The sequence below is a fragment of the Polypterus senegalus genome, chromosome 1, assembly GCF_016835505.1.
Source record: "Polypterus senegalus isolate Bchr_013 chromosome 1, ASM1683550v1, whole genome shotgun sequence".
NCBI classification, from domain to species: Eukaryota; Metazoa; Chordata; class Cladistia; order Polypteriformes; family Polypteridae; genus Polypterus; species Polypterus senegalus.
The window spans coordinates 262,374,185-262,387,152 of NC_053154.1; the positions used below are offsets into that span (position 1 = coordinate 262,374,185).

Genomic DNA, 12,968 nt, shown 5'->3' on the forward strand with positions numbered 1-12,968 from the left:
ACATAGTTCAGAAGTTTTAGGTGAAACAGTTATACTGTAAATACACAAGGAAACATGGTTTACTTCAGGTTTAGTTGCCTTGCAGAAGCATGTTATTAGTTGGTCTTTTTATGTTATTAAAATTAGTATGGCCTTTGAAGTACCATCAATGACAAAAGCTCAAATTTTGTTTCAACAGTAAAACTGCATTATTAGAGGGGCTTGAAGTTGACCAGTATATGTGGGGAATCCTGAATGCAATACAAAAGTAAGTTCATTTCTTTTTGAATATACAGTCAATGTATTAGGTTTAGTTATAAAACATTATGTTGTTTCCTTTTGGTGGTGGCAAGTTCATAAATTAACATCAAGCAAATCTGTTTTGGCGCTTTATTCACTTGATATTTCACAGCACAGACTATGTACAATTTTTCTTTAAGCTATTTAATATGCTTTTCTGTTGAAACATTTTGATTTATTTTGGTTATGTTCTATTACTTTTGGTCATAATTATTTCTATTTTTTTTATTATCAATTTGTGTTTTTATTCTCTTTCAGCTCTGAATTTGAAGAGGTTACAATTGACCCAACATGTAGTTGGAGGCCAGTACCCATTAAGTCAGACATTCACATTAAAGAAGACCCTGATGGACCATTGGCAAAAAGATTTAAAACAATGAGCCCCAGTCAGATGATCATGCCAAATGTAATGGAAATGATAGCAGCGCTTGGCCCAGGTCCTTCACCGTATTCCTCATTGGCGCCACCACCAGGCGGAAACAATAGCGAATACAGTGGACCAGGTAGAGAGAGTTCTGCACAGGCTCATCGCTTTTCATTAAGGATTATTTGTTTGCATTTATAGTAATTGTGATGTTTAGGGTGCAGTGTGGTTTTCAGACACTTCACAAATACAAGTGTACATTTATTTTCTCAATCTTCTTCTATTTTAGGTAACAATTATCAAGGCCATGGCAGTTTTGACTTTCCCCATGGTAACCCCGGTGGCACATCTATGAATGACTTCATGCATGGACCACAATTGTCTCATCCACCCGATATTCCCAACAGCCTTATGACTCCTGATAAGCCACTCAGCCATGCTATGCCTGATACAGTAAGTGATTCCTTAGTTATGTATTTATTGGTGTTCATTCCATTTCATTAGAGTGCATAAAATAATCTTTCTTTTTCTCATTCATCATCTGAAAGAGCATAATATTCTATGTTACCAGACATTAGTCGATGTGTTTTGTCTCAGAACCTCGCCCAAAGTTATCAAAAAAAAAAACTTTATGCAAATAAATGACCTAGAGAGGGAAAAATGCCTACACAACACTAATAATGACATGTATTACTTATATTTTAAATAATGCATAATGTTAATAAGTTAAAGGGCAAAATTTAAGTTTACTGAAATTTGCAAACATTTATCCAGACTTGAAGATGCAGCATTCACTTGGTACTGCAGAATTACAAGGAACAATTACCTTCAAAAACGCACACATTAAGACAAAATTATATCCAACTGAATTACAGGAATGGCTGCTTTATGTAGGGTGGTCTGTGAGTCTGGAATAAGATTACCAAGACATGATGATGACACAGAATCAATTTTGTCATTTAAGAAAGGACATTGTGAAACACCAGGCCATCTTCATTATGCTAATGTAATGATATGCTGGGCTCTGTTGCAATCTCCTGTTTTAATCTTTTTTTTTCTTAATACATCTGACATATAATTATAGGCATGATTTAAATGGGGGTCCATATCCCCACACCTTTATTTTTTTAATAAGTGATTTTTTTTCACTAGCAATTCTTTAAAATCTTCACATGGGCAATGCTGATTACCTTAATATCTCGCCCATTAATTTTACTGGGGCAGCATGGTGGCGCAGTGGTAGCGCTGCTGCCTCGCAGTTAGGAGACCTGGGCTCACTTTCCGGGTCCTACCTGCGAGGAGTTTGCATGTTCTCCCCGTGTCTGCGTGGGTTTCCTCCCACAGTCCAAAGCCATGCCGGTTAGGTGGATTGGCGATTCTAAATTGTCCCTAGTGTGTGTTTGTTTGTGTCCTGCGGTGGATTGGTTCCTGCCTTGTGCCCTGTGTTGGCAGGGATTGGCTCCAGCAGACCCCCGTGACCCTGTATTCGGATTCTGCGGGTTGGAAAATGGATGGATGGATTAATTTTACGAAAAACTCAAAAAGTCAGAAGTTATTTAGCAAGATAAAAACATGGATGGTAAAGAGAGCTTTGTATAGCCTTAGTAATTTCTACCATTACTTTGATAATATTAACATGCCACACCACACAAAGCTCACATTTTATATCAAGCTGCATCTATTTGAAAGTGGAACTACTCCACATAGTGAAGAAATGGTCACCATCATGCTTTATTAGCATTACTATAAATACAGAAACAATTTTTGTTGTTTATTTATGAATAACTTGCATATCCTATCACTTCACAATATTGAATTTTGAATGAATTGCAAGTTTTTCAGTGTTAAACTGGTACTGCAGATAATTACTACATTTACAGTTTTACATTGGAAATGTATCACAACAGTTTTTTTTTGATTGCTGGTTCAGATACTGATTTAGAATGCTGAAAAGTTATGTTTTGCAGTGATGGTTTGTCTTCTTGTTCTTAAACTTCTCTAGCATGTCAGCGTCCTGCACAGCTTTGTCAGAGAAGTAACATTATCAATGATTGCTTTTTACAGATCACTCTCTTGTAAATAAAAATTAGAACTCAATAAGCGTGAATATCATTGCTAGACATTGCTTTGTGACCTTTTCAACACCAAATAGGGGTATGATTATCATTTAATGGTAATTGTGACTTTTTTTTTTTTATTTTGAGTACACATGCACTTTTTAAAATTTTTTGGTGTAAAGTTATTGATTTATTGCATTTTTGCAGTGAGGGAAAACTAACATATAATATAATTGACAACATAAATATGGTCAACATGAATGAAAAAGCAGTCATGAAAATAAGCTCATTGTATTTTGCAGAACTCTAAAATGAGGAGAAAACAATTGGCAGTCTGTTTAAAAAGCACTTGGAAATTGGGAGAGTACTGTACTAGAAGCTAAAATTGTTGAACTTTTATAGTACCTTTTTAAAAAAAAAAAAAAGAAAGTAAAATGATCTGGGAATTAGTCTGCTATTTCCAAGAAAGCAATTAGAAGTAACTTGTTTGCGCATGATCTAGTATGATTGGCGGCTGCTTTTGTTTTTAACCGATAAACAAGTACAGAACATGGTTCTGACATAGACTGTGAAAGAAAGAATAAGTAAAATATTCTGATTTACACAGCCAGCAATAGGAGCGCAACTGGATTGCTTTTTGTGGGGTGCTAAGGAACATCTTTACAAGGTGTGACTTGTGCAGTGATCTGCTAGCATTTTGCAGATAATAGTGGCTCATTATTACATACTACTTATTAAATCTGCAGATTGTTAACGGGGAAGAAGTTAATTAAAAAACCCAATATGTTATGTTAGTTATTATAAAATAGAACAGGTACTGTATTGGTCTTACAGACAATGGGACCTTTTGGATTTTTCAGGTATTCTCCCAACCCTATACGTTTTATTGAGTAGCCTTTTATGTATGTGATATTCTTAAATATAAGAGAGGGCTAGCATGAAAATATTATAATATGTTTCTACGTTCTGTTTCTAATTAACATTTCAACAATAAGTCTAAAATATATGTGCTCCGAGTCACCCCAATGCATAGAGTACAATATAAAAATAAAGTGAAATTTGATGGAAAAGGTCCTGCTTCAAAAAATGGATTGATTTCATCCCCCTTCTTTTTAAAATATGTAACAGTAATAGGGCACTAGAATTAACTGGTCAAGTTATGCTCTTTAATACAGTAATACCTAGTAAATTTCAAGAAACAACAAGATGAGCCTCTTTAACTATTAGCCAAAAAATAAGCACAGCATATTGAATAGTCTGTTTTCTTCTGTAAAATGTTTATGTAAGCATGAGGAATATACAGTAGGTCGTGACTCACAATATTTTTTTTACAGTTGCTCCCTTTGATTGACAGTTTCAAAATGTTTATTTATAATCCTAATTATGTTATTGTTTGTGTTTTTTTCTGCTAACACAGGAGTAAATGTGTTAAAGGTTAAAATTTTAAACTGAGAGGGCACGGTTTTCTTTTGTATAATAAGCGAAAATCTCTTTAATTATCCACATTGGATATTTTGGAGGTAAACACCAAAAATAAAGACTCTCTTTCATCTCCTGCTCTTTCCTTCTTTGCAGATCCCTCATCCTGGCAGCACAGATCAGTCCCATAACTCCATGCAGCAAGGTTTGCACGCGCCTCCTCACCCTAACAGCCAGTCAGGGCAGCCATTACATCACAGCGGTCCTCCCCAGCAGTCACGGCAGCCTCCTCCCCAGGCTGGGGCTAACAACCATCCACACAGTGACCTGACCTTTAATCCCTCTGCGGGCTTAGAAGGTCAAGCTGGAGGGCAGGGAGCACCTGATATGCCAGAACCCTCCCTCGATGTAAGTTTGCCATGCTCTGTGTTCAGTGCTTCAAGTGGAGACATCACTGTCATTTTGTCATGCATTCTTAATTTTTGGTCTTGTAATGCTGGCATCGCTGGTTCAAAACATTTGTTTGTTTGTTTGTTTATTTATTTTGATGCAGGGCATACGTTGGGCAAGATTTAGGTGGTATTTAGGTAATGTACTTTATCATAATGATGGCTATCTCATTTACTAGGATTCTCCTACTATTGAATAAATAGAAGTTACAGTGTAGGGCAATTCAAATGTCTCTTTTTCCAACTCCATATTTGTAAGATGTCAGTGCTGCCTATTTTCTTTAAATATTAATAAGTGATGTAGCGCCTCATTGAAATAAAGGTAATAGTTATCCAAGATAATTCCATTATCAATGTGAAAGACATACAAGACTTGAATGACAACACAGACTGAAGAAAATGAGATGATGTTTGTATTTGCAGCATAAAATGTGGAAATACTTAATGGAATACTTCACCCAAGCATTTTTATTCTTTAATGTTACATACTCTTTGTGCTTTGTAGTGGTAGCAAGAAAAATTTTTAATTTCATGCTTTCATGCAGGAAGAAGAGTTGGTGAATGGAGAAGTTTATGACATAAGAAGTCAATAGTGACCAGTCCTGTACAAAGAAATAAAATGCACATTACTCGTGTCTCATTATCCACATGTCTGTTATGCAGTTACTTACTAAAGACATAAAACAAAAGATTTTTTGCTAAAATTGTGTTAATTACTTTTGGAATTATCAACACATAACATAGAAAGAAAACCCAAAGACTCACAGAAGTGGCTTTTTGAATTGAAGACTTGCCTTTCCATGTCATTCATTGGTCAAGAGTCCTGCCGTCAATTCAAAATGTCCTTCCTATGGGTCTTAACCTTTTCTATTTATGTGTATGCAGATGATTTCAGAAGTAACTATTTTAACCAAAAGGCATTTTGGCACGTTTCAAGTAAGCTGCTGAATAACAGATATGTGGATAATGCAACATGAGTAACATGAGATTTTGTTTGTGCAGCATTGGCTTCTGTCTCCATTATGTATGAACACATGATATTAAAAAAAATTCTCAGCCTTATAACTTCAAATTTTGGTTCAACTAGTTCCCTAATCACAGGCCAGTTCCTGTCTTTTAATTAAACTCTTTTTTATTAATTAAAATCCCTGCTGATATATCTTTTAAATGCATTCAACACACGTAAGAGTGAGTATTATCTGTGAGTACATTGAAACAGAATCGAAAATGACGGATGATTAGTTGAGAACCACCACAAATGCGCTAAAATCAACTTTTGGAATTTGAAAGTATGTATAAACGTTTTAGTCTGTAAAAGACTTAAGGACCAAGTTAACTGTTTCAGCAAGTCTTCTGGCTAGTATCAATTTCCTGTACTTGTTTTGTGTGTAGAATGATATTGGTGACAAACTTCATGGAAAATCAGTTTAGCCATTGGACAGGTATATGCTTGGTTTATTTCCCTTTCTAATAGGAGTGCTTTACAAAACAATCAAAAATAATGTTACAAACCAGCATAGAATAAAATGTATTATTAAGGTAGCTTTAACAAGTGTAAATCCATGTCCAGTTTACCATTTATCACCATTTGCTTTAGTAGATCAAACAATATAGTGACACATTTCCATACAAATAAGGTACTGAATCCTCAAACTCTACTTAAGACTGAATATTGTAAACATGTAAGTAGCTCTTAGACACCAAAAAAGCAGCTGCCAACATTTTGTTCTGTCCCATATACACAAATACACACACACACACACACGACTATTCTCACAAGCTAAGGGGGTTAGGCCTCTTTAGTCCCGAGCACAGAAGACTTATATAAATAGATTTACACTTCTCCAAAAGTTATAAATAATTAAACAGTGATTCAAATATTCAGAAAGGGTGGAAATTAAGGCCAAGGGCATTTAAGGCTAAACTTCATCATACAAAATGTCATGTGAATCTGGAACAAACTGCTCAGTTGTGTAGAAGAAGTAGAAAAAAAGTTAAAAAGTATCTGGATGAGATATTGGGACAATTTGCCTATTAGCTAAAGAGAGCTTGATGGACTGAGTGTTGTATTTGTGAAGCTGTCAGGCCACAACTTCTTCTTCATTACATATCCATGTAGTTTTCTAGTACTGCATGTTCCTGTCATTGCTGTAGGGTGTGGGTAGTTGATGGTAGGTTTGAAGACCCCATTTCAGTTGTAGGGAGTTTCCAATCTCAACCATCCCAACTAATGAACACTAGTGAACCAGATTTCTAATTCTTCAGTGCATTCTTATAAAATCTAGCCACCTTGAGAACACACTTGCAGAGCCATATCCATGGATGATTATATTCTTTTTGGCTACACTTGCTTCAGAAGAGGTTCCAATGAAGAAAATTATTTTTTATGTATAATTACTATATACTCTACCCAAGTATATTTCAATTGATGCACTGTAGTAATAACAGTGTAGTGGTCAAGACCTGTCTGAGGAGGACAGGACTACCTGGAGAAGCCAACATAAAAGCAGCTTTGTGATCGCTGTTTTGCTGAAATGGCACGTGCAACTTTAGGAGCCAGGAGACCTGTGGGGGTGTCCATCTGCCTGAGTGCATGTTTGCCAGCAGAGCTGCGGTCCAGTGGGTATATGAGTTACCTCTGACCCGGGGTCTGTGGAGTGAGGCAGAGATAGGACCATCTATATGAGCGGGCAGAGGGACAAAACAACCAGGAAATGCATTCAAAGTGCTTACTAAGTGCTGTTTGTGCGAGCGTCAATCTCCGAGCTGCTTTTTTGCCACCCCCTTTGGACAGTTTAACACGTCTAAGAAATGTAATGCTTTTTTGGTTGGTACAATCGTGGTGTGCCTTTGGATTTTTTGGGTTACAATAAGTGTACCACCACAGAATAAAGGCTGGAAAACATTTCTCTACCTACACCTTTGCTCCTAGCATATTAGAACTGATCTCCGCAGCTTATGTTTTGCTTAAAAATTGACACTGTGCATTACTTGGATGGTTATGTTGTATTCTTTGCATAAATTAGCGGATTCTGCAAACTGGAATAATGAGTAGGGATAACCATTACACTTCTGTTTTGTAAAATTTTGTCATTATATTAGGGCAGACAGTACTGTAAGCTATCTGGCAGACTGGCTAGTTAAATACAGAGGTACTAGAGACTTATTTTGGTTTTAGTGACAGTCAAAGATAACTTGTTTAGCACTTATGTGATATGATATTAATTTGATCTTCTTACAGAAACACGAAATGAAAAAAAGAGAGCATAATTTTTACCTTAGCAACTTTTCCCTGTTGCACCAGGACTGTCATAAACTCCACCACCTCACCCCCCTTTCCACTTATGTCCGTATGTATAAATCAAGAAAATGGACACCAGTAATACGTGTTCACATACTGTATGGTGTATCATTGTGAACCGCGTAATATAAAATGTTAAACCTTTAAGTGAAGGTAGTATATAAATATAGTGCTGGATGTTTATGTAATTCTTTAGGTACACACTTTTGGTATTATTGCTTCGTAATATTAAAAACAAATTAAATAAAGTAAAAATGACATGAAAATGCCGCCCTGACCAAAGCACTGCCTGAGGCATTTGCCTTGTGGCCGGCCCTGGATGCAACAATATTTTTTACCGCATTAAACAGGCCACAAAAATAATTGTTTTGACTTTACCAGGCATAACGTATGTATCTATTAGGCCTGGGTAAAAATATTGATTTTTCCCATTAATTGTTATTTTTCATTTAAATGATTCAGTATCGATTTCTTAAGGTCTCAAGATCAATCTTGTGAATCTCTGTCCTGCACAATTACAATATGTACATTTTTGCTTATCTTCGCTTTTGGCATTCAATCCAATAGATGTCGCTAATTAAGACTTTATGGAAAAAGCACTTTACATAAAATGGGATGTCCTCCTCAACTGAAATCAGTGCCTTCAATACTTAAATCAGATGTGTGGACTTACTGTGGATTCAAACTGTGTCAGTAAAACTGGATAAAAAGCCATATGTAAGCTGTGCAACTCAGAAGTTAACTATTGTTGTAACACAACAAACTTGAGAAATCATTTATCCTGACATCACCCATAAAGAATCTTAGTCGACATCCAAACACGTAAAGCCTAAATCTACACTAGAGACAGCATTTAGCTCCAAGCTTCCATTAAATAGGCCTTGTGCCCAGAAAATAACAGTAAAGATAAGGGACTCTACACTGTTGTTGAAAACAAGAGCTTTTGACAAATGGTTTTGGAACATTTTGGTACGCTGTACCAACCAGAAAGCAAATGAGTGAAGTTATTGTACCCAGGCTTTATCGTTCTTTCCATTTATTCAGTGCTGCTGCCAGTAAACATCAGCTCTAGATCCTATGTGCCTGAGGAGGAACTGTGAAGACACATTTTCAAGATGGACTAACATGACTGCTACTTGTGAGCAACTGAAGAAATGTGTATTTTGTAGAATTATAGAAAGACACGAGTCTTCCGGGTGTATCTTTTATTTGGACTAATTCAAGATTGTTTTAAATATCCAATAGGGGAATAAAGTTTGCAAACAGTTTAACAATTTTGTTGAAGGGTGTCTACATAGAGATTCTTAACACATGAATAGGTTACTGAATAGCATACTTATTATTTTAGAAGCAATATTTCATTATTTTTTAATAATATTATTTGTAAGATGATATAGATATTTTAAAAAAGTGCATTAAAACAAGGAGCCCTCGTAATATTTGTGGACTCTGATGTGGTAACATATATGTTGGCTAAATTAGGGTGAAATTTGAATGAGTGCAGCATTTTGAAAAAGTGTTTTTGTTTTTTTTTTTTTATAAAGAGAAATTATATTTTGTTCCACATGTTGCAAATACTGATGTTAACTGTTCATTACTAAGCAAGTATTTCTTCTTAAATGTCATTCCATGCTTATGCATATGTTACAACGTCACTATGTAGACACCCTTCTAATAAAGTGTTACTGAAATTTGTCACATTCTGTTAATGTTCCCTGTGCGTGGTTAAGTAATCTCTAAAAAACAAGCCACCACTTCAAATATATCAGTTCACACTATTTCAATCGAGATAAAATCGATATCGAATCAGGATATTATGACACAAAATCACATTGTTTCGGTACATCAGTGGAAATACACAGCCCTGTTTTACAAATTTTGTTTGGTACAAGATGAGCGATGAACAGTCACCTTGCAAATGAACCATAGAGCTAAATTCTTACTGTGTCTTAAGCGTCACTTTAACATTTTTGCTTTAATTTAATGACAAGGCGACCGCCACCAGTTATAAAGACTGTTACTTTCCACTGAAACTGGTGCATTAACATGACATGAAGGCAATTCACTCCGGCCCCTTAAAGAATTTTTCTTGTTCTATGCTGTTAACACGCTATCCGGGTCCTGCACACCCTGAGAGTTTTGAAAGTGTATAAACCACATGGGAATCTGATTTTAAGGGGCACTGAGTTTTTCACTACACAGACCCTTTGCAGAATTTTCTGCCAATGTGCACATGCCCAGTGTAGGCGAACGTCAACATCATATGTGTTTCCAGGCATGGAATGATGCAGAAACACCAGTGTGGTCAGAGATTCATTTTCATAACTGGCTTTTTTTAATGTAAACGTGGTAGTGTGGGTGTAGTCAGAGTGGCTTAAGTAGAACAAAGAGTTGATTTGCTGCTCGCTCTCCAATAGATCAGTTAAATAACTAAATATATAACGGAGGAGCACTGAAATCGTCTGGTAGAAGAGTCCTTTCATCATATTGGCGGGCCCACCACTGACTCAGCTGTAGAATGGCCAGTAGTGGGGAGGTCCCCAGGACTCTGAACACCTCTGAATCGCATTGTGTGATATCATCTACTCTTGCATTTTGTTCTGTACTTGTAATATTACTATTGTACTGAGGATTCCTCGTGTTTTGTTCTGTGTATTTTGTTGTATTTACCCTTTTTCTTTTGACACCCACTGCACACCCAACCTACCTGGAAATGGGCCTCTCTTCAAATTGCCTTTTCTGAGATTTCTTCCTTTTCTTTCTCCCTACAAAGTTTTTTTTTTGGGAGGTGTTCCTTGTCTTCTTAGAGAGTCAAGGCTGGGGGGCTGTCAAAAGACAGGGCCAGTTAAAGCCCATTGCGGCACTTCTTGCGTGATTTTGGGCCATAGCAAAAATAAACTATATTGTATACAAAATGAAAACTTTTCAGAGTAACTTTGGAGCATTTATTTAAAAGTAATCCACGGCACTCCACTCCCCATCCATTAGTTCATTATTTTTAGATCTTCTTTATCGATTTGAAAACAAGTCTCGGGCACCGCTTGGATGACTCAAATGTGAGAGTATATTTAGTATTAAAAAAAGAGATTAAAGATAGGCTGTGGAATTTACATACTGCTTATATTACTTTAAAAACCTTTTTTTTTAATATTCTGTACGATGGTCTGAAAATGCTGATTCATGAGTTTATTTTTTTTTAAGTAAAATGTATTTTCTTGGAAGCTGTGTTTGTTTTCAATGTGTTTCAGTAAAGTAAAGCTGATTTTTCTCTTCTTTTACAGCTTCTACCAGAGCTTGCAAATCCCGATGAGCTTCTTTCTTATCTGGATCCTCCTGACTTGCCGAGCAATAGCAATGATGACCTTCTTTCTTTGTTTGAAAATAACTGAAGCTCCACTCCAAACGTACACTTTTTCCTAATGTAGCCATAGGACAGAAGTTAATCTCACACCTCACTGGAGATAATTTCTCATCTGAAATAAAGAAGACAGTAAGATGGAATTGCTTCCTTCCAGAAACCTCACCTTGGCACCAGTTGAGCCAAGCAGAATAAGGACAAGACATTCAAAATAATGACAGTCCTTCTGGCTGATGAGAAAATAATCATTCTGAAATGTTTGCGCAGCTAAAGTCAGTTCTTTGTAAACCTTGTAGGAAGAGTGTTGCAAAAATCATACAAATATATTGTGGCATTTTTATTTTATTTTATTTTATTTGTTTTGGAGACGAGGAAGATGGAAACAAAACTGCCCTGTTCTGGCCAGTAGCTGAAAAACCCTTTGACCAAAGTTCTTCCACTCCATCAAAACGAGAGGTTCTCAAGTCGGCAGAGTCCTCACCAAACCCCAGCCCGGCTGACTCCACATCTGTCTGGTCCAAGGAGCAAAGTTACAAAGCACAAAAGGTTTTAAGTGAATTTTGAAAACAAAACCGCAAAATGAGAAAGGGAAACACAGCATGAAAAGCCACCAGCTCTCGTTCACCAGTGATAGATAATCCCAGATTATCACATTACATTTCCTCTGTGTTAACATTCCCAGAAGGAAGGGATCAAAGACAAGGAGGAGCATCCAGCCGTGACGCCATCGGGAGGATACATCTTTACCATGGTGTGGATCAGGGAAAACGGATCTGCTTGTGGTCTTCAGAGAGAAGGGGTTTTCTTTTTCTTTTTTTTTTCTTCATCTTCTAGTTTTCGTTCTGTCCTTTGGTTTAAACTAAACTTCTGTTCACTGCACAATGGACAGCTCGGAACAGGTGGGGGCAGTAAACCCTTTAATATGAGGGCAAATGAACCTAAACGTTCCCTACTGTGTTCTCTAATTTAGCTGTAATGGGCATTCAGTTCCCAGAAATGAAAAAGCAGCTCTTTTTTGTACAAGACTGTTACATAGTAGTCTAGTTCCTAACTTACCTGCCGGGAAAAGGTTTATGATAAACGGAGAAAAAAAAAAACGATCCACTTGTTAGTATGCGATTACTGCCCTAACTCGACCTTGGTGCCACAGTCACTGTAGTACATCCTTGGCTTGGGCTTCTTTTTTGTGATTGCTTCCTCTGCATGAGCCTTGCGTCGCTCTTGTATCCATTTTGTGACGTTTGTCTCTCTTTGGTTAACAATGTAAAGCGAGTCGTCTAAGAAGTGCATGTGTGCCAATTTGCCCTTGTTCAGTGACGTTCCCAGCTCAAACGCGGTCTGTGTAGATTTAACTTTAAAGGAAAAAAAGGAAAACATGATAAAGCAGTCGTTTTCTTGGATTTTTTTTTTTTCTTTCTTTTTCTTTCAAACACCAATTTCTGCTTGAAATGGATTGTTTTCTGGTTTTTGTTCTGTTATCGTCCATTTAGAATTGTAACAACAATCTTTGTTTGGTCTTTGCAGTGCTACAAATGGTATTCAGTGAACGTACCATTTTATATCACCAAAGTTATCTTTGTAATGTTTTACTTTGTTTTTTTTATTCCATACTATAACTGTCTATATATATATATATATATATATATATATATATATATATATATAGTGTGTGTGTGTACATGTGTGTGTATATATATATATATGAGTGTGTATATATATATGCATCTAATATGCACGCATT

The 12,968-nt window shown here is 36.3% G+C and overlaps 1 protein-coding gene across 3 annotated transcripts in view; it reads left to right on the forward strand.

The window, feature by feature from the left end:
• Nucleotides 1-12,324, forward strand: part of zmiz1a (zinc finger, MIZ-type containing 1a) — a 308,608-nt gene extending 296,284 nt beyond the window's left edge. For all 3 annotated transcript variants that reach the window (XM_039772925.1, XM_039772932.1, XM_039772942.1), the window contains 5 exons: nt 179-247; nt 538-782; nt 933-1,096; nt 4,276-4,527; nt 11,151-12,324. In XM_039772925.1, the coding sequence (XP_039628859.1) occupies nt 179-247; nt 538-782; nt 933-1,096; nt 4,276-4,527; nt 11,151-11,258 (838 nt within the window). In that variant the 3' untranslated portion in view covers nt 11,259-12,324. The remainder of the gene's footprint in view (nt 1-178; nt 248-537; nt 783-932; nt 1,097-4,275; nt 4,528-11,150) is intronic.
• The last annotated feature ends 644 nt before the right edge of the window (nt 12,325-12,968 follow it).